Genomic DNA, 21,564 nt, shown 5'->3' with positions numbered 1-21,564 from the left:
TTACAATGTCATTAAAACTGTTAGCTACAAAACCTTTAAAATATATATATACAAAGTCTTTATGGAGAAAATTACAAATCCTAGTGAAAGGCATTTTAAAAGCCCCAAATAGATGGAGATAACTATGTTTATGTATAGGAAACCTCAATATTATATGAATATCAACCTTCCCTAGGGGCACCTGGGTGGATCAGTCAGTTAAGCATCCTATTCTTGATTTCAGCTCAGGTCATGCTCTCAGGGTCATGGGATGGAGCCCTGGCCTGCTTAAGATTCTCTTTCCCTTTCCCTCTGCCCCTCTCCCCATGTTCATGTGCGCACGCTCTTTCTCTCAAAAAAAAGGCCAGTCTTTCCCAGTTGGCCCATAGACTCAAAGTGATTCCAATCAGAAGTCCCAACATTTTTATTTCTATAAGCTTTTAAATTTAATAAAATTTTTATAGAATAACAAATGGCCGAGAATAACCAAGACACGCTGATGACTGCCTGATCTGTTTCTGCCTCTCATTTGAGCTCGAGATTTATCTTCAGTTGCCTTCGACCTTATGTACAATATACTGGACACTAACGATACATAGTTAAAACAGATAACAGATAACATTTATGTAGATATCTCAAAGTCAGCATGACCTAAAATGACTACCTAAAATAGCGATTTCAGGGCTGCGGCTTCTGTTAGATTCCTTGTGCTTCTGGATGCCGCTCCCATCTTCCTAGGCACCACAGCTAGAGATCTGGGGGGCATCCAGTGCTCTTCCTGTTTCTCATTCTCCATCTCTACTGCTGTTGCCTAAGTGGACCTGTGTTTTTGCCCGGACTAGTGAAAGTGCCTTCTGAATACTCTTTGTCTCCGGTCTCTTCCTTCTCCCAACCATCTTCCCACTTGAATGCTGAGTGATCTTTCTAAATCTGATCTTCTTAACCTCTGATTAAAACCCGTCACCTTCAGGATAAAACCCCAACTCCTCTAAGATTCGGCCTCTATCCTCAGCCCATCTCCCATCGTAATTTCATGTGTATCTTTGCCCAGATGGAGTAGTCTAACATATGTGTTAAATTGTCTTCCTCCAGAACGTTTATGATAATGCAATCACTGATTTTTTGCATCTGTTCAGGATAGACAGTATCTTGTTTGTGCTTAACCATTTAGATCTTAGATGATCATGAAATGTTTTTCCTCTCTTTGTACTTCTTATAAAATCAGCTCTTTAACTTAGCCGGTGTGTGTGTGTGTGTGTGTGTGTGTAAGTAGTTCTTTCCTGAAAGTAATTTGCACTGCAAAAGTTTCTCATTAGCTATGTCGTTTTCAGTGAGTTTTGCTAGATCTGTCCATGAATATTAGCTGCTATAGTGTGGTTTAAAAGGCATGTCTAATCTGCTGGATTTAATTTTTATTTCAGTTAAAAAATCTGGATCCATTTTTACTGTTTGATGAATTTAAAGGAGGTAGACCAGGCGGATTTCCTGATCACCCACATCGAGGTTTTGAGACAGTAAGTAAAATAATTTGACTGCAGAAGTGAGTATTTTTGAATTTGCCTCTGTTATTACATCTAGTAATCATTTCTTTTTTTGGTAAAGATTTATCTATTTGAGAGAGAGAGAAAGAGAGAGAGCGTGCACAAGTGGGGGGGTGCAGAGGGAGAGAAACTCTCAACCAGACTCTGAGCTGAGCACGGAGCTGTCTCGGGGCTCCATCTCATGACCCTGAGATCACAACGTGAGCCAAAACCAAGAGTTGGACGCTCAACCGACTGTGCTACCCAGGCGCCTCAAAATTTAATACTCACTTCTTTTTTTAAATATTTATTTATTTAAGTAATCTCTACACCCAATGTAGGGCTCAAACTCACGACCCCGAGATCAAGAGTCGCATAGTCTTCCGACTGAGCCAGACAGGTGCCCGTAGTAATCACTTCTAATAGAAAACTCAAAGTTAGAAACAGTGAATGATAGTTAAATTAATGTATAAGTTCTTAGTTATAGACTAGCTACTATGGCAAGCCGCATACTTTACATGAAGTATATTCAAATTTAAATATTTACTGTTTTTAATATTCTTTGAATTTGTGCCACTGGAGACATTTTTATTTGAGCAGTTAGTAAAGAACAAGAATTGGCTTCTGGGCCACCTGGGTGGCTCTGTCAGTTGGGCATCAGACTCTTGATTTCGGCTCAGGTCATGATCTCAGGGTTGTGGGATTGAGCCCCATGTGGGGCTCATGCGCTGGGCATGGAGTCTGCCTGGGATTCACGTTCTCCCTCTCCTTCTGCCCCTCCCCCACCTCTAAAAAGAATAAATAAAAAAAGAGTGGGCTTCTTAAAATATTTATATAATTAAAATAATTTCTGAGAGAAGAAACAATTTAAGATGTAATTTAAATAATTTTATGTAGAAAACTAGTTTTTCTTCAAGAATATTCAGAACTGTTTAATCTCATGTAATATTTTAAACTCCAAAGACAATCCAAAGAACACTATTAGTAATTTAAAGTCAGTTCTCAGGAATTATAGACTCAAGGGCTGAAATAGAACACAGCCTAAAATTAGGACTTTTAAGGTCATACCAATACATTTATAAATTTAACTGTAAGATTTGTAGCGATTGTGCTGAACACTTATTTTCAGTTTTAGATAAGGAGATAAAAATGTATAATGCAATATTGTGGCACTTTAAAAGATTCTCATTCTCCACATGTACCTCTATTCTGGGAAAACGCAGGGACAGTTAATGAGAAAATGTAGCCATCTGCTCCGTGGGAAGAACCTGTATTAGGAAACAGAGCAGGGCTCAGTGTGTTTGTCAAGCCAATTATTGAATGAATAAATATTTACTAAAGACTGGCGACATGAAGATATTGGTGTCAGGCGATCTTTTGTAGGTTGGGGGGTGTGTGTGTGTGTTGGCGGAGGGAGGGAGCCTAAGGAAGAAGGAGGCTTGGCACTTGCTTCCAATTCATAATCTGGTTAAGGAGGTGAAAGATGGACCAGTAAAGAGTTAACCACTGCAGTGTAAATGTTGAGTAAACCAAGAAGCTTCTGGAAATAATATGAAGGATCAAGGTAGTTGGACCGGTCTCCCTTTCTCACATAGCCATTGGCCTTCCAGTTCTCTTGTCTGTTAGCACTCTGGGGGCATTGTGTCTTGCCTTACAACAGTAATGGAGACCATTCCTTTCACTTACCCTACAGCCATGCTGGATTCTGACTCGGTTCCCAGAACACGTCTCCCCACAGTGCTCCTCTGCTTCTGGTATCAGGACATTCTCGCCGCTTCCTCACACAGCTCCGTTACCATCGTACTAACCCCTCAAAGTCTTTTTAGATGTCATTGTCTCCATCAAGTGTCATAGGACAATCTCAAGAGGGTGCACTTTCTCCTTCGTTGGGTCCCCATAGCATTCTGTTTTTACTAGTCTCATGCACATGAGACATTTAACGGTGGCCTCGATCATATTCTGTCAGGGATTAGGGTTAGGAATTGCCTCAACCTCCCCTCCCATAGTCCAGAGGACTATAAATTGCTTCAGCTGAGATAATCCCACACCTCTCCATGTTCTGCAGGTGGAGATACTCAGTAACTCCCGGCTGAATTTAATTGGATAAGGAAGAGTTTTTGCTAACTTCGATGAGTATATTAAATAAAACGAATGATGGCATACATTGCTTTCTTTTCCATTACGGAAAAGGAAACTTAATTGCCTTTATAAACTGCAATTTATAAATTGTAAGGTGCTCAACTTTAAACCGTGAAGGAGTTCAGCTGTAGCATACTGGTGTTTGGCCCTTGACTTTTGAGTAAGAATTTTCCTTCCTTAAAACCGAAGTTATAATTACAGTCAATACTCATTATGTGTGGATTCAGGTACTGTCTTAGGTGCGCCTTCCCAGCTGAGGGCAGATGAGGCCACGCTGCCTTCTCGTTTCAGCTCCGACTGTAAACAGGTGTCCTTGCGGTCTACTCAGTGCCACATCTTCCACACTTCTGTGCTTTTTGTTGGTGAGTTCACTGTTTAAAATAGTTCCCAAGCATAGTGCTGGAGTGCTGTCTAGCGTTCTAAGTGCAAGAAGGCAGTGTTGTGCCTTTTGGAGAAAGGAGGTGTGTTAGATAGTTCTGTTCAGGGTTGAGATAGAGGGCTGCTTGCTGAGTTCAGTGTTAATGAGTCATTACCTTGACCTAATGAGTCAAGGTAAAGATACCTTTAAAATGAGGTATCTTTAAACAGAAACACACATAAGACAAGGTTATATATTGATTGGTTGCTGAAAATGCTGTGGTTAGAGGCTCCAGGGGACCAGACCCTGTATTTCCCCAAGAGCTTTGGTTCGGTGTTCATGAATCTGATGATCATGGCAACTTTATAGAACTACCGGGAAAAACTAGAATCAACTGTATCCGTTTTTCCCAGGCGTGTAGGTAAGCCGAGGGCTCCTCTGTCTCTTAATGTGAATGTTAAAAGTCTGCAGTTCAAAACAGGGCCTACTTGTAGGCTCTCATCAACTCCTCCTGGCTCATTTTCTACAGGCTTGGTATAAAGTTTGAAAAGGCTAATTAGTATAAGGAAGGGAGCTAGGGGGCGCCTGGGAGGCTCAGTGGGTAAAGCGTCTGCCTTCGGCTCAGGTCATGATGTCAGGGTCCTGGAATCAAGGCCCGCATTGGGCTCCCTGCTCACTGGGGAGTCTGCTTCTCCCTCTTACTGTCCCTCTGTGCTTGCTCACGCGGTTTCTCTCTCTCTTCTCTCTTTTCTTATGCCTGGAGAAATACAAGCATTCCCTGAATGTTGACGTAATGGGTGCATTTTCAGGATCAGTGGTCCTCAAAACAGGCTGGGAGCTACGTTGAGTCAGTGCCGTGCTGACGGACATTAACTTTTTAAAATAAAAGTGCAATTCTGTTGTACTAACACATGAATATAAAATATAAATAGATATATACATTAGGAGTGCATGCTCACTTCTTAAACTAATAGTGATATGTGATCAAAGAAACGTGGAGAATATCATCCTACAAAATTCTTATTACCTTGAGTGTGAACTGTGAAACTGGGACCTCAGGCTCCCCCTCTGATCTGCGGATGCACATTCTGCATTTCATCAACATCCTCGAGTTGCAGTAAGACTGGAGAAGCGCCCATCTAGATAATCTTCGAAACCAGAAATACCGTAATTCTATAAGAGCCAGGACCTGATTTTACTGAGTTAGCGGGTAATCGTTTCTTTTTAACTTAATGGTTTGGATGACTATAGCTTTTCTGTTCAAAACTTGCCTGACAATTGAGGGAGAAGGAATGTGCTGGAAAAGGAGGCACAGCTGGAGGTCACAAGACAAGGGGGAAAAATGCATTCAGTATTTCCTGCCGGGAGTTAGGACTCTGGGGAGCCCTGTTTTCAAAAGGCCTGAGTGGTAAAGGGTGGAATAATTTTGTAGTTACCTATTTCTGGTCAGGCATCATATCTTGATTTGCTTAGGGCGGCTATGAACAATCAGAAACATAATGATCTGAAAAACCCATGCCCTGCCCAAGTTTAGTTTAGCTTGAAAAAGCAGCGCTTGAAGTTCAGTGCACCATTGATGAATTTTTCACCTGTTCTGAGAAGAAACGTGTTTTGTGCCTTTCAAAATCATCCTTTAAATTACAGCCTCAGGACTTTCCTGGTTCCAGCACTGAAAGTCCCATGCTCCTGGGAACCCCTCAGTCCCGGGGAAGGTGGCATGGTCTGTCACTCCCCTGTGGGGACATTTACGAAACCGTCATACTTCAGGGACATTTAAGGATGACCTCGTCGCTTATGTGCTTAGCTGGGCTTGGGAGTGTTTTTTCAAGTTTTTCCCTACAAGCCTCAGCAGGCTTTTTGATTTTGCCCAGGAGAACAGACCGGTCCTGTTTGCAAGGGTGTGCCCATCGGAAAGGCCACACTCCTATTCGCTGGATGGCAGCCAGCAGCATTTGCATGCAACGCCTGGACCATATCCTGGTGAGGAAGGGAAGGGTGCTGGTGATTCACACCTCGAGCCCACACAGCCTGTTTTTTCTAGCTTGCTGTGTACTCTCAAAACCAAGCCATAGCAATTGTTGAAGCCAAGCTGGGGGTTGGGGGGGACAAAAAACTTGATTAAAGTCAAAACCCATTTTGCAAAGACAAAAACTTACTCTAGGAAAACTGGGAAAGAAGGGTACTTTCTCAATATCATGAAGACTCTTCAGTGAACTTCTCGTGTTGTGTCTTAACACTGAGATATTAGACTTAATCCTGCTAATTTGAGGAAAAAAAGAGATAAGGCTCTCTACCAGCACTATTATGATTTAATAAGGCTCTGGAAGCTTCGGAGCTACTCAGTCACAGCTGTCGGAGAGGAGGAGGAAAAATTATTTATTTGTAGGTAATACGGTACTAAAAGCAAACCCTACAATGGCCTCATCCAGCTTTGGGTGGTGATGTTGATTGAAGGAGGATGGAGGGCACAGGATTTGTCCAGAAGCTGTGCTTACCGTGCACGCATGTAGGTTTTAGCTTCTGTGTGTGTTTGGCATGATTTGGAGTTGAGGCTCAACAGATTATAGTAAGGAAGCGAAAGCCACCTTCACCTCTCTCTGTGCTGAGTATCAACCAAAACCTCTTAGTAAGTGGCTGGATATAAAATCACTCTGTGAAGATTACTCACTTTATTGCATGAAAGCAATAACCAGATAGAATGGGGGAAATATCCCCTTCCTAGGAGAAATATCCCCTTCCTAGGAAATATCCCCTCTCCGTATATCTCAGAGGAAAAAGTTATGCCCCTTTAAACACAGTAATCCTACTTCTAGAAGTCTAAATAATTTTCTGGAAAAAAAAAAAACCAAAGTAAGAACAAAGGCTTACTGTACAAATGTTTATTCCAATTTTAAAAAGTTGGAAAAAAGGGGAACAAAGTAAGTGTCCAAAATAATGGGGGAATCATTATGTGTCTGGAAATGACATATAAGGAAGTTCTATATTTGGAAGATGGCATATTCAACATCATTTATAAAAGCAAATATTGGAAATAATTTACATTTTCCTTGATCATGGGCTGCTTAAATCAGGGCTTCTCAACCTGGGCACTAGTAATATTTTGAGAGGATACCTGCTGTGGGGGCTGTCCTGTACATTGTAGGGTGTTGAGCAGCATCCCCGGGCTCTACTCACTAGAGGCCTGCAGCTCCCCCCACTTCCAGTGGTGACAACAAAAAATATCTCCAGATATTGCCTGCTTTGGGGGAGTGGGGCCACCCAGTGGCCCCCAGATGAGAACTAGTGGTTTAAACACATGTGTCCATACAATGACATATACATGACATACTACATAGTAATTAAGAAGAATGCCACAGCTTGATCCATTCTAATCTAGAATAATCTCCATGATAGTTGGAAAGTGACAGAATTATTGTGGCATAGTGTAGGATTTATATAAAAAACAAAAAACTATACCTTTATTCTTTTTAATTTTTTTATTGCATTTTTTTAAGGACTTATTTATTTATTTGAGAGAGAGGGTGTGCTCGTAAGCCTGCTTGGTGGGGGGCAGGGAAAGGGGAGAGGGCGAGGGAGATTGAGAATCCCAAGCAGACTCGTCTTGAGCTGAGCCCAGAGCCCAACTCGGGGCTCGATCTCACGACCCCGAGATCATGACCTGAGCCGAAATCAAGAGTCAGACACTCAACAGACTCCCAACTGTGCCACCCAGGAGCCCCTACCTTTATTTTTAAAAAATGGTTTATTGGGCGCCTGGGTGGCTCAGTTGGTTAAGCAACTGCCTTCGGCTCAGGTCATGATCCTGGAGTCCCGGGATCGAGTCCCGCATTGGGCTCCCTGCTCGGCGGGGAGTCTGCTTCTCCCTCTGACCCTCCCCCTTCTCACGTGCTCTCTGTCTCTCTCATTCTCTCTGTCTCAAATAAATAAATAAATCTTTTAAAAAAATGGTTTATTATCATTGGTATTATGGGCAAGCTGGGCTATTTTAATAAGTGATTATTTCTACGTGCTACATTAATGCAAAGAAAATAAAATTCAAAAATTCACGTTACAAGTCCAAAAGATGGCGCTTAGAAAATAAACGCTTAATGACAGATAGAGATACATACTCATGAGGCTTTTTGAAAATATTTAGCGGTTTTTAGTATTTTCACAATATTGTGCAACTATCACCACTGATTCCAGAACATTTTCATCAACCCCCAAAGAAAGCCCATACTCACCGAGAGTCCCTCCCCACCCCCACACCCCCTAGCCTGTAGCAACCATGCTTTCTGTCTCTATGGGGTTGCCTATTCTGAACATTTCATATAAAAGGAATGCTACGATATGTGGCATCTTGTGTCTGGTTTCTTTCGCTTGGCAAATGTTTTCAAGGCTCATCCATGTTGTAACGTGTCAGAACTTAATTCCTTTTTATGGCTGAATAATTATCTACTGTATGCATCTGCCACATTTTGTTTATTCAGTCATCTCTTGACGGACATTTGGGGGATTCCCACTTAGGCCTTGATTCTTGGGTATGCCTAAATTACCTCTGAGAGGACACCCAGGAAGCCGGGCCTGTGCCTTCCAGGGAAGGTTGAGTGATGAGTGATGAGAAAGAGTTCATTTTCACTCTAACCCTCTTTTTCTTGTGGTACCTTTGCAGTTTTGAGCCACGTGTGTTGGTTACTTAAATATCACTATTTTCAGAATTCCCTCTTCACATATCATATTTGAAGATCAACAGTGCTCTCGTGGCTGGTGAAGATCCTGATGCCCCCTGGCCCTCTGGGAACTCGTGCTCAGGCCTCCAACTTGGGTCTGCCCTCTCCACATAAAATCAGCCAGTCCACCAGTTAAGCTAATACTGTATGCCAGTGTGTAATGGGGAGGGTGACCCAGGGGCAGCTTCCTTTAGGAGACATTTGTGTGCCGTTAGAGGGTCCCACAAAATGTAAAGGAATGCCTCAGATTAAAAAGCATGACATTCTCCTCTTTAACACTTCCTTGGCCAAAAGGAAATTAGAATCGTGTGTGTGTGTGTGTGTGTGTGCGCATGTGCGCAAGCGTGCACGCACACGTGAAGGTGAGTTCAGAAGGGGTGGGGGCAGGGGACTTCTAGTTTGCCAGACTGTCAGAAAACACTTAAGGAGGAGCAAGAGAAGTCCCGTTGATGAAGTTTCACATTCTGAGGGAGAAGCTAGCATTTCTCACAGAAAGGTCTGGGAGAGTTTCAAGGCGGGGGGAATTGGCCATTTAGTACAACCTTAAGGAATCAGATACAAGTCTCTGGACAATGGAGGAAAAGGTAGAGGGCATGGTATGGGGATACACTAGAAATAGTGAGTAAGGAGTCAGACTTAAAAATTGGATGTGTAGGGGGTGGGGGGAGCCTGGCTGGCTCAGTAGAGCATGTGACTCTTTTTTTTTTTTTTTAAGATTTTTATTTATTTGACAGATTGAGAGCAGGAGAGCACAATCACTGGGAGCGGCAAAGAGCATGTGACTCTTGATCTCAGGGTTGTGAGTTCAAGCCCCACGTTGGGCCTAGATGGAGCTTACTTAAAAAAATAAATAAAATAAAAGCTCTGTGGGATACATGTTTAAAAAATTGGATGTGTAGGGTTGGGGTGGGATTAAAGCTATAGGTTGGGCTGTTATTGGGGAAGGTCTTCACAGCAGTGCTTGAGCTCCAGTTACGAACAGATGGCCAATGTTTTCTATCCCGACACTCCCAAGTTAATGCTGTCCTTCTAAATTAGCGCCATCTTAAGTCTAAAAGTTGGGATTTGAGACTGTGTGTGTCAGGTTCTCAACCAGGGGTGACCCTGCCTCCATGAGGTCGGTGTGGCAGTTTCTGGAGACATTTCTGGTTAATACCAGCTGGAGGGAGCCACTGCCATCTAGTGAGGAGAGGCCAGGAATGCTGCCCACCATCCTGCAGTGCAGGGGCCTGTTCCCACAGCAGAGAATCCAACCCCGGCCTATGTCAAGAAGCACGGGTCACACGCGGGAAAGTAGCAGTGAACTGAAATGTTCTTCAAAAGCAATCCATATGAATTCCCAGCAGCTTTCCCCATCTGCCCCGCCCCCACCCCATTACAATTACAAACAGAAACCACTCATGTCTGAGAGACTACATTCCTAGAGTTCTTAAGTAGACACTTCTGGAAGACGGGACGTGATAACGACCGTAAACCAGTCATTACACCTCCTTTCATGTCGCTAAATAACGCTTTTGAAGTGAGACTGAAATTAAGTCCAGAGTAAATGAACAGAGATCATTATGTGATGCAAAGCTCCTTGCCGGGGTGCCTGGGTGGCTCTGTCGGTTAAGCGTCGGACTCTTGGTTTCAGCTCAGGTCATGATCTCAGGGTCGTGAGATCGAGCCCTGTGTCGGGCTCCGCTCTCCGTGTGGAGTCTGCTTATGACTCTCTCCCTCTCCCTCTGCCCCCCCAAAATAAATAAATCTTTTAGAAAAAAAACTAAACTCCTTGTAAATCTTCAACACTATTAGCCAAGCTGCTTCAGGATTCTCCATCAATAGACTCTCTTAAAATGAAATGCCTGAGGGGCGCTTGGGTGGCTCAGTCATTAAGCATCTGCCTTCAGCTCGGGTCATGATCTCAGGGTCCTGGGATCGAGCCCTGCATTGGGCTCCCTGCTCAGCAGGAAGCCTGCTTCTCCCTCTCCCACTCCCCCTGCTTGTGTTCCCTCTTTCCCTGTCTCTCTCTCTCTGTCAAATAAATAAATAAAAATCTTTAAAAAAAAAAATGAAATGCCTGACCATATGGGACTAAACCCAAAGGAAATTTGCCATGCAGTATGAGCTACCAGCTTTATGAGAAGGTCCACATGCCTTCTGTACGTTACCTCCAAGCTTCACAACAATGCTGAAAAGTAGGAATTGTTCTCCCCCCCCCATTTTACATACGAGGAAACAGAGGCTCAGAAGTGGTGACTTGTCAAGGTCACACAGCCCACGTAGGGGTGTGGGGGGGCCCATCCGATCCCAGGCCCACACCTGTCCACTCTCCATGCTACCACTCCCTCTGGAACAGAGTTCCCCTTCTATACATCTGATATTGTCTCAAAACATTGTCAAGTTAATACCATTAGAAATGAGATTGGACCTGTGACATGGATCCCCAGCTGTGAACACCTCAAGAGTCTCTCTGTTACTTACTGTGGGACCCAGTGCTTTTGTGGTTCAGGGATCCCAACTTCCTGCTTTAATTGTTTCTGGCCTTTTACTACAGCCTACAAATTCTTTTCCTCCTTCTCTGTACTTTTTTGCCCCATACACCCCAGCTTTTCCCCAGTAGTGCAATTTTTTTTTTAAAGATTATTTATTTATTTGAGAGAGAGTGCAAGCCCATGAGCAGGAGGGAGAGGGAGAAGCAGACTCCCCGCCGAGCAGGGAGCCCCATGCAGGGCTCGATCCCAGGACCCCAAGATCACGACCTGAGCCTAAGGCAGATACTCCACGGACTGAGCCACCCAGGCGCCCCCCTCAAGTAGTGCAATCTTTTAAGGACCATGTGGGGGGCTGCCTCCTCCATGAATGACTCCCCCATCCCTTCAGATTCTTGCTCATCAGAATTAATCTCTTTTCCTGTGTTTCCACAGGGACTAATTGTACTTTTTCTTTTTTTTAAGATTTTATTTTTAAGTAATCTCTATAGCCAACGTGGGGCTTGAACTTGCAGCCCCGAGATCGAGTCACACGCTCCACTGACTGAGCCAGCCAGGCGCCCCTGTATTTCTTTTTAGTATTAAGTTCTCTTATCTGCATATTTTAGTCGAGTTTCCCCTGCTAGAGTGGTGGCTCCCTGAAGGTCGGGAAGGGACGATCATTGTGTTCCTTTTGGGTGATTTCTAACTTCCTGTTTATGAGTTTGTGATGACATTTCCCCTGTGCAAGCTGCAAAGAGGGGAAAAAAAGAAAGAGATTTAAAATTACCCCTAAAGTTTATTAAAAAAGGCAAAAGATAAAAAATTGACATCCTTCTATCAGGCCCCCTTATTATAAAATGTTTTCATGGCTTCTTTCTGTTTGTTTGTTTGGGGGGTTGTTTTTTGTTGTTGCTTTTATTGCTTCTTGAAGTCCAAAACCTGAGAAGTGTGACCCAGTAACATCAAGCACAATGAACACACTGGCCAGAAGTTTGACAAGTTAAATCCTTACAATGAATTGAATCAGAGAGTAGGAATAATGCACCCATCTAAAGATGTCAGCTACTTAATGAAATTAAATATTAAAATGAAATCTTTACAGAATATTAAAACAAGAGGGAAATCCCTTAAACTCATCTCGGTAAGAGCCCTGTGAGCCCCAAACCTTCATTCATTCTTAGGTGTCTTCCTTGACAGCTTTTAACTAGAGACCGTGGGGGCAGAAAACCTTCCCTCTACACCACAACAGAGCTGGTCCCTTGACGTCCAGATGGTAACCTGCCACCCCCACACGGTCTTGAAGCAGAGACCCTACGCACGTGCTAGAAGACATGCTTAGTTATCAGCGGCTCTGTTCGTGAGGCCTAGCCCTCTTTGCGTGAGGTCCGATGGGACAAAAACAGCGAGCACACACTGTTAGGATCAGCAGAGGGCACTCTTCAGCAACAATACTTCCAACCATCCACTTGCTCACCCTGGCTGCAGACACAACACTTTTTTTGCATGTGGGAAATTCGGGTCATCATAGAAGCTGGCAAACCATTCCCTTGCGGCCCCTTCAGTATAACACAGGAATGATAACACAATGTGCGTGAACACCTTGACCGCACTTTTAAGAGATGTAGGTGCTGTCAGCCTGATGATTACACGAGGAGCCAGCGGTAGTTTGTCTGAAGAGATTCCACAAAAGGTTGAATCCTGAGTGGGGTTTGAAGAGAAAGGGCATTCCTGGCCTCGCCCCAGGGTTCTAGAAGCACCTGGAAGGTTCTGAGGGAGTCCGTGATTCAGCTCACCTGTGTAGTTGGATTCAGGAATGTAATTGTTATCGAACCTTGATGTGGATGCCAGATATTTTACTCCTAGGGAAAGGAGAATGGGTAGGTTTGGGAGACATTTGCGAATGGGAGTAACAGAAAAATATAAAAGGAAAATTGCCTAAATAAAGTCAGTTGTTCTTTTCTCTGTAGTTAGACATTGTTGGGCTCTTCATGTCCACACCAAGGAAGGACCCTGGGAGTGCCTCCTCTCAGGAACCTGTGGTTGCCTGTCCCTCCATCCTCCTCTTCTCCACCTCACCCAGGACTCCCGAGGCCTGTTTTCAGCTTTGCATACAACAGCACAAGGACCTTTCTTTGCCAGAGGTGGCCAGTTCGCCTAAAGCCCTTGCACTTGGCAGCCCTGGCTGGTTCGTTCTCTCTCTCTCTCTCTCTCTCTTATCAGAGAGAGAATGAACAGGGGAGAGGGGCAGAGGCAGAAGGAGAGAGAGAATCTTAAGTAGGCTCCGCACCCAGCAGGGAGCCCGACGTGGGGCCTGATCTCACGGCCCTGAGATCATGACCTGAGCTGAAATCAAGATACACAACCGACTGAATGACCCAGGCGCCCCAGTCCTGGCTGATTTTGCAACTCCCATCAGATCTCATAGCATATGCGGGGCTGCCAAGATTGCGAGGCGGCATGGGAGGGTGAAATGGTTTTATTTTCAGAGACAAAATGTTAATTTAAGTCCTTGCTCTGCTCTTATTAATGGCGTGAACTTAAGCACACTAAGCCGCGCTGTTTTCAACACTGATATGTAGATAATACATTCTCGGAATCCAGGGCTTTGTCCATGCTGAAATGCCATGCAGATACGAGATGCTGCTATCCATTCATTCGTTCTGAAGATCTTTCTTTAGTGCCAGCACTGGGCTGGAACCTTCAGGGAGGTTATGCTTTCTTAGGGAAGACAGACAATGAATAACCAAATAATTGTATGGTATAGTGTCCCTTTGGGAAAAATCGAGGAAGAAGAAACAAGTCAGCACAGGAGGATAAAGAAGAGACAGACCAATGTGACGGGCTGGTTGGGGGGTGTCCTCTCAGGCAGTGACGATGTGTGAACAGAGGCCGGAATGAAGTGAGGAAGTGAGCGGTGAGAATATCAGGAGAACTACTTTCCAGGAAGCATGAGGGAAGACCCACGAATAGGATCTGTGCTAGCAGGAGTGTGGCACGTGTGCTGGTTCCAGAACTTACTGAACACTTACGTGCTGGCACTTTGATTTAGTACTCACCACGCTTGGTGAGCTCCTCTCCTAGGTTCGGCTGTACACGAAGAAACCGAGCCTCCAAGAAGTTAAAGGACTTGGCTCCACCTTTCACACCTGGTAAATGGCAAACCTGAGATTCCAACAGGAGCCCCAGAGCCTGAGTGGTTCGCCAAGACTGGGGCCCGCCAGCAGGGGGCAGTGCGGTGGGAGTCCCTACAGCATTGGCCCCGGGGCAGGGTTGGGACAGGAAATGACAAGGCAGGACCCAGTAGAGCTTTAAAATATTTGGCTGAATACCTAAATGGTGCTGGTTATCTTTTCCTTTTGTGTGAAAACCGCCTTTTGGCCCTTGTGAAGGTGTTTATGTGGGGTCGGGATTGGATGAGCTTATTCAGTGGGGTAATATTCCAGATGTCTCGGTGATTGCCCAAGTAATTAAAACATTTTTGTAAATAACGTGGGTCCTTAATTGTATGGATTCGAACATTACCTTTCTATCCTCGAAGACCTGCTAGCCGCTTCTATTATGCAATATGTTCCTCGCTGGCTTCTCTCAACAGCCATGGGCTCAACCCATGTTTTTGTTTTGTTTTTCTCTTTTTCCTTACTCAGCTACCAATAGAAAAAAAAAAAGCCACCATTTGGGGCCCGTGGAAATTAAAAGTAAACATAGTTTTATCTATAATATAAACGTTTTGCTTTAAAGAAAAAGTCTTGCATTGAGAAACATTGAATGAGATCATCACACTTGTCGTTCTAAATACCAGCCAGAAAGAAACAACAAACTTTACTTTGTCTTGTGCTGTCATTCTTCAGAATTAATTGATAGCTCTTAAATTTCACATCGCAAGTGCCACTTTTCTTTTGTTCCTGTTTTGGTGTTGTGTCTCTCTCCTCCCGAATATATGAACGTAACAAGAAGTAAGAACTGACAAGGAAGCCAAAGTGTTTTCGTGAAGATGCATGGAAAGTTTAGGACTAAGAAGGGGAAAGGACTGAGCAGGATCAGGGCGCATGGCAAGTCCTTTAAGAAAACACCTGTTTCAGATTACAGATTTCTTAATGAGACACACGCAACTCTTGAGTTTAAACATAACACTCCCAGTTCAGTCAACCACCCACGGCCATTCTCCAGGTGTTTGAGATTATGTAATGTCCTGAAAAATCATCTGGATTGTGTCAACTCAGAGTACTGCTTGGGTTTAAAAAAAAAAAAAAAAATCCGCTGCAGGCATTAATTTATACTTAAAGTCTCAGTGTAGCATTTATAGCACTTGAGAAAAATAAATAAATAAAATAAAAGTCATAAATAAGGGGTCATTGGTTTCTGATCTCTTTCCCTCCCAATGGCTAAAAGTATGGGGTTTTTGCTTTAAGTAGTAAAAGGCAGGCATTATGAACTCTGTAAAGCTTCATTGACCAGACTTCTCTAATTCAGATTTTATAGTATTTAGGATGGTGTTTACTCTTGTATTACCAGAGAAAAGAGGACATCCACACTGAGAAAGTAGAGGAAAAGTGGAGATAACTATCTTCTGTCTTTTAGAAACAGCGTTGACATTGCTTTTCTAAAATAAAACTTGCAACACACACACACGCACGCAAACCTCTTTTGGTGTCTGCGTAAATTTTCATCTTTAAATGAGTCATGCTCACCACAATTTGCTTTTTCAAGTTGACCTATTTTTAGATGATTAACAACTTGAAAGTCCCTAGGCTTGGGTAATTGAAAAAACTTTGGGGATGGAAGGAATACGATTTGAAAGAGACTCCTTTTAGAACCCAAAGCTTCAGCCCAAACAGAATGAAAATTGCCTTTATTATGCAGTTATTTTAATTAAAAATGCATGCGTAACAGGAAAAGGAAAGCAATTCTAGACACTGCTCCTTCTAGTTTGACTGGTTGTTTGAGATTTGGAAGCTTTTTATTTGTCCTCTTCCATTTTTAAGCTTTGCATGAGGTCCTAAGTGCTTCATTCCTATTTTGGCCTCTATACTAATTCTAGGTCTTTTCTGTCTAGCAACGTCTTAAGGTCAGAGCTAACTGCTTTTGTCCTCTCACATAGTATGGCGCTATTCTTCCAATTCTTTGTATTTTCCCTTCCGTCTCACAGCCTTCCTGGCCAGTCCCTGTTCACCTAAAGAGGGAACAAATATTCACCAGCATCTCTGCAGAGTAAAGCATATCACTTATTTTCATTCGCTGATTAGTGGTAGCATCTTTTTATTTTCGCAAGATACAAAAGTTGTTTCCGTTGTAAAAAAGTAAACTACTCCTTGCAGAAGACCCAAACTATCAGAAAAGCGGAAAGAGGATATAATAAAATGTACTTGCAATTCCACCCTCTAGAGAAGACCACTGTCCACATTTTGGTGTGTCCGTCCAGGCATCTCCACGCACACCGTAACATGACAAGATACAATCTTTTAAAATGAACCCATTTAAACTCATCACTGTATGTGACCTCTTTAAATAAAATTGCTGTTCAGTAACCTGCTTTCTTTGATTAAATAGTATTTCATTTTTCCGTGTCAGTGAATCGAGATCTACGTCACTTTTTAACAGGTGCGTAATATTTTCTTGTATGGCTGTACCATAATTAGGTGAGTGTACCCTAGTAGACCCATCATCCGGATTGTTCCTGTCTTTTTGCTATCATAATAGACACCGCAAAGATAGGTCTGTGCTGACATTTTGTATTCTTGTTGTCTCCGTAGATTTAGATCTCAGAAGTATGTTTTTTTGTTTTTTTGTTTTTTTTTTAAAGATTTTATTTATTTATTTGAGACAGAGAGAATGAGAGAGAGAGAGCACATGAGAGGGGGGAGGGTCAGAGGGAGAAGTAGGCTCCCTGCCGAGCAGGGAGCCCAATGCGGGACTCGATCCCGGGACTCCAGGATCATGACCTGAGCCGAAGGCAGTCGCTCAACCAACTGAGCCACCCAGGCGCCCTCAGAAGTGTGTTTTTAACGTTTAAATCTTCTATGCATTTGGAACACGTTTCCGTATATAGTGGGGGCTTACTCTCTTTACTCATACGGTCAGCCAGTTGTGTTCCAATACCGCTTATCGGAAAATGCATCCTTGCCATTAGTATAGCAAGTTCCATTTTACCGTGTATCTCAGTCAAGTTGACACAGGAAATTAACCATCCCAACCTAGAGCCTCCAATTTCCATAGCTGTCTGCCTGTCACCTGCTGGGATAAAGGTTGCTGCTGAGACCATTCTGTACAGAGTGTACCTCAGTGTCATTGTTTGGCAGGATGACACATGGAGGGCCCTCATGTCAGCCAGCCCTGATTTCTCCTGTCATAAATGCTCTATATAAGTCTTTGGTTTCAGGAACTGGCATCCAATAAAGTTGGCTCAGGAAAAAGGTGGTTTAGTATAAGGCTACAATATAAGATTTCAACAGCTTGACAGTAGGCAGGTCTTTAATTGTCCTACGGTTGGGGTATGAGAAGGCCGAGTAAATGATGGCCTGTTTCCCCAGCATGAATTCTGAGCCAGTTGAGAAGATGAAAGAGTAAGAAAGATGGCAGACACGAAAAAATACCTTATTTCTGATGAAGCTGATATTGGAGAATGTGACTTCTATCTGCATGTAGCTGAGCTTCCAAATACCGTATGTGGGCGAAACTTAGGCAGACTTTATTCAGATTTCACCGGCTGTGCTGGACCTGTGAAGGCCACGGCCATGGGGGCTGGCCCCTCCCAGATGGACTGGCTTTCTGTGGGCAGGCTGATTACCTAAAAGGAAGGGGAGAACCAGGGGTTTGTCACTTGAAATGTGGCTAGTGTAACTGAGGGGTTGAATTTTTAATTTTGTTCCACTTTAATTAAACTTAAATAGCTACACGCGGCTAGTGGCTCCTCTCTCGGACAGCACAGAATTTCTTTCCATTCTTAGATTTAGTATGGACATGCCCCTGGAAAAGTTGGCTTTAATTTATATGAATTCATTTGATGTTTCACTTGGGTTTATCGAGCACCTAAGCGAGTTTGTATGCCTGGTGTTGGAAATACACTGCCTTTGGATTTCTCAAGTCAGCTTTTAGGGGAAGGTGTGGAGACCTGAAATCTGTCGTCCCACACACCTGGCTGAACATGGCCTTGGTAACATGGCCCAGCTGTTTCGAAGGGAGCCTCCTCTTTCACCCTGAGCTCTAGGACCCATCGTGGTAGGCTGAGGGGACGAGTGGGGGCTTCTGTCACCTGGCTGTGAGCTCTGGCATGCTCAGGGCTGCATCTACATGGAAGAGGGGGCTCCTGTTTGGAATTCTCTCAGAGACATTGTATGGACTAGCATGGTCCTTTCACTAGAGATTCATTCTCTCAGCTTGTGCTACTGTCCTGGTCACCCCTGACACTTTCCTCAGCACATTTTCTATGGAAGAAGTGAACAGTTCTTCATAGCTGCCAAACACCAACTTTTTCTTCTGCTTGTTTTGTCAAAGGTATCTTACCTCCTGGAGGGTGGCAGCATGGCCCATGAAGACTTCTGTGGACATGTTGGTCAGATGAACCCAGGAGACCTGCAGGTATGGCCGAAGATAAGCAATTGCTGATGGTTTAATAGCCTTTGGGTGTGCATGCTTGCTCTCACCCAGTTCCAGTACATTCACACTTTCCTCCTTCTCTCTCTTAAACTTTTGACCTCTTCCTTTTTGTGGATCCTTCCATTCAGCCTAGAAACCTGCACTGGTTTCTTGTATTCCCTCAAGCTTTCCTTGACCCCCTCAGTCACTTTTTAGTTCCCAACTAGTCTTTCTCTTACATTTCTCAAGAGCATAATCAAGGATGATGGTCTTAACTTACTCATCTTCCATTTCATGCTTCACTCACAGAAATCAGGGTTGGCCTCTCTCAACATCCACCCAAACCTCTAGGTTTGCTCAGGCAGTGGTCACTCATGATGTCCCCATGGCCAAACTCAGTGTACCACTTTCTGTCCTCATCTTTCTAGACCTTTCTACTGCATTTGTGACAATTTTTTCTTTTTTTTTTAAAAGGTTTTATTTATTTATTTGAGAGAGAGAGTGAGGGCAGGAGGAGGGGCAGAGAGAGATTCCCAAGCAGACTCGGAGCTGAGCGTGGAGCCTGATGCAGGGCTCGGTCCCACCACCCTGCGATCACAACCTGAGACGAAAGCAAGAGTCAGATGATTAACTGACTGAGCCACCCAGGCATCCCGCGACAATTTACTCTTTGTTTTCCAACTTGTTTGCAGGGGTAAGTGTTGTCACTTAAGACCATGATCCAAATCTTGCCACCGTCCTAGGCTTGTTGGAGACACATTAGAATTAGAAGCCCCAGCAACTCTTGGGTATTCTTTGCTGGGTTTGTAAGTCTGAACTCAATGTCAAGAACTTTCTGGGATTATTTACATATTGTGTGGAATTTTAACTGCAAATATTTGAATTGTGTTTCAATGAACATGAAATTGAAAGCATTTTCATGTGAATAATCTCTCTAAAGTAAGTATTCTTTTTACCTCATTTTTAAAATGAGAGAATGGGAGTGCCTGGGTGTGGCTCAGTCGGTTAAGTGTCTGCCTTCGGCTCAGGTCATGATCCCAGGGTCCTGGGATCAAGCCCGCGTCAGGCTCCCTGCTCAGCAGCGAGTCTTCTTCTTCCTCTGTGATCCCTCTCGCTCTCTGTGAAATAAATGAATAAAATCTTTTTAAAAAATGAGAGAATGGGGATTTAAAGATGTTGAAAAAAGACGTCCATGGCCTCAGAGCTTGTAAATAGCGAGGTGGAAAAGAGAAATCTCTCTCCCCCTCCAAATCTAATCGGTGGGCTGTACATATTAAGAAAGTTCCTGCCAAACTAGGTTATATCTAAAAAAGGATAAACAAGGTATGAAAAGTAGATTGAAAATATGGAGAGATAAACTGAACAAAACAGAAAAACACACGGGAGGCCAAGTCTCTGAGGAGCCCCAATAGCTGCCATCAGATGGAAGAAGCGTAGCGTGGGGCAGTGCTGAGATCTCCTTCATGTTGTGTTAGAGCTGTGGTCAGCGAATGTTTTCTGTAAGAAGTGGATAGCACCTATTTTAGGTTTCGTGGGTCATATAGTCCCATATGTGGCAACCACTCTGTCCTACCTTCGCAGCATGTGAGCAGACAGACAGCGTGTCACTGAACGGGCGCGTCTGTGTGTCAGTAACACTTACGTACAGAATCAAGTGGCAGGCTGGATTTGGCCCCTGGGCTGTCATTAGCAGACCCCTGTACTAGAAGGTGTCATCAGTCTGGTCAAATGGAAGATGGAAATCTATTTAGATTTAGTGATAGAAAGAAAACTAAACTATGTAGTGGCCTTCTTTCAGATCTGGGAACGGATATTGCCCATTCTGGTCTCAGAGTCTTTTCACCTGCTGTTCCCTTTGTATGGACTCCCTTCCTCTCGCCCTTCCCGGGTTACTTCTTACTCCTTGTCTGGGTCCCAGCCTGAAGGTTCCGCCCTCAGGTAAGCTCCCCCGCCAGCGCCAAGTACAATTTTCTCCGCACGAGGGCCGGCTGGAGGATGCTGTCGGTGGCCTGCCTCTTGGCCCTCTGCCCCACCCCCGAGTCCAGGTGGCAGCAGTCCCCGTGTGTGTGCGCGCATGCACGGCTGTCCATCTCGCGCGCAGCTACACTGCCCAAGGGCGCTCTCAGCTTCCGGATGTGCTCGGGATTGGACACCCCCAGAAGAAGTCTTGTCAGAGAGGGATGGGAGTTGGCTACCCATCTGTGAGCCCCGGGGGCCCACAGATGGCCCCTGCTCGTCCCCACCCCTTTTTGGCTTTCTCCCTTGCCGAGCTTGCTCTTTCCTTCTTCACTTGTGCTTTCTATAGCACGTCCCAAAGAAAGACTTGCCCTTCACTCCTAGTCTCGGGATTTCTGTGTCAGAAGCCAAGCTAGGACAGGCGGGGAACCTGTCTGCCATGTTCCATCCCTAGGTCCCGAGGTTAGTGTCTGGGGCTGGCCCCTGATGACGCTCTCGATAAAGACATAAACAGATGCTTGCAGAATGTGCACACCGGTGGAGGCAATTACTGCGCCAGGTAGTGAGGGCTCCATTAGCGGAACCGAGCAAGCACAGACCAGTCCCCTGGGCACGGGGCAGTGGATGCCGCGGGCCCCCTCACGGATCTGTAGGCGGAGGCCCATGGCCTCCAGCTGCGCCAATAGGGCCTAGCGGCGGCTCTCAGCTGCGTCCTATCCTGGGCCCCGCGCTCTGCAGCAGGCGCGGTCTCTGCCCGCCTGTGCTCCCACGGCTGTGCTCCCCGCTGCGGCTTGGGTCCCGGTTAATGGCGTGCCCATGTGGGGATAGGAAAGCTCGGCCACCTCGTCTCAATTTGGGACAATTCGGAAGGTTCAGCC

At 44.5% G+C, this 21,564-nt stretch overlaps 1 protein-coding gene across 16 annotated transcripts in view; it reads left to right on the top strand.

The window, feature by feature from the left end:
- The window catches only part of PIR (pirin), a 103,156-nt gene that overhangs the window by 12,013 nt on the left and 69,579 nt on the right, over window positions 1-21,564 (top strand). For 12 of the 16 annotated variants that reach the window (XM_064573784.1, XM_064573778.1, XM_064573782.1 and 9 more), the window contains 2 exons: window positions 1,401-1,493; window positions 18,650-18,733. In XM_064573784.1, the coding sequence (XP_064429854.1) occupies window positions 1,401-1,493; window positions 18,650-18,733 (177 nt within the window). The remainder of the gene's footprint in view (window positions 1-1,400; window positions 1,494-18,649; window positions 18,734-21,564) is intronic. The other 4 variants (XM_064573783.1, XM_064573781.1, XM_054507301.2 and 1 more) reach the window with 1 other exon arrangement.

This window comes from Mirounga angustirostris, unplaced genomic scaffold (genome assembly GCF_029215605.1).
Source record: "Mirounga angustirostris isolate CCGP_5_RB_7025 unplaced genomic scaffold, mMirAng1.0.hap1 SCAF_11, whole genome shotgun sequence".
In the NCBI taxonomy this organism is placed as follows: Eukaryota; Metazoa; Chordata; class Mammalia; order Carnivora; family Phocidae; genus Mirounga; species Mirounga angustirostris.
This window is presented reverse-complemented; position numbering and strand designations above follow the sequence as displayed.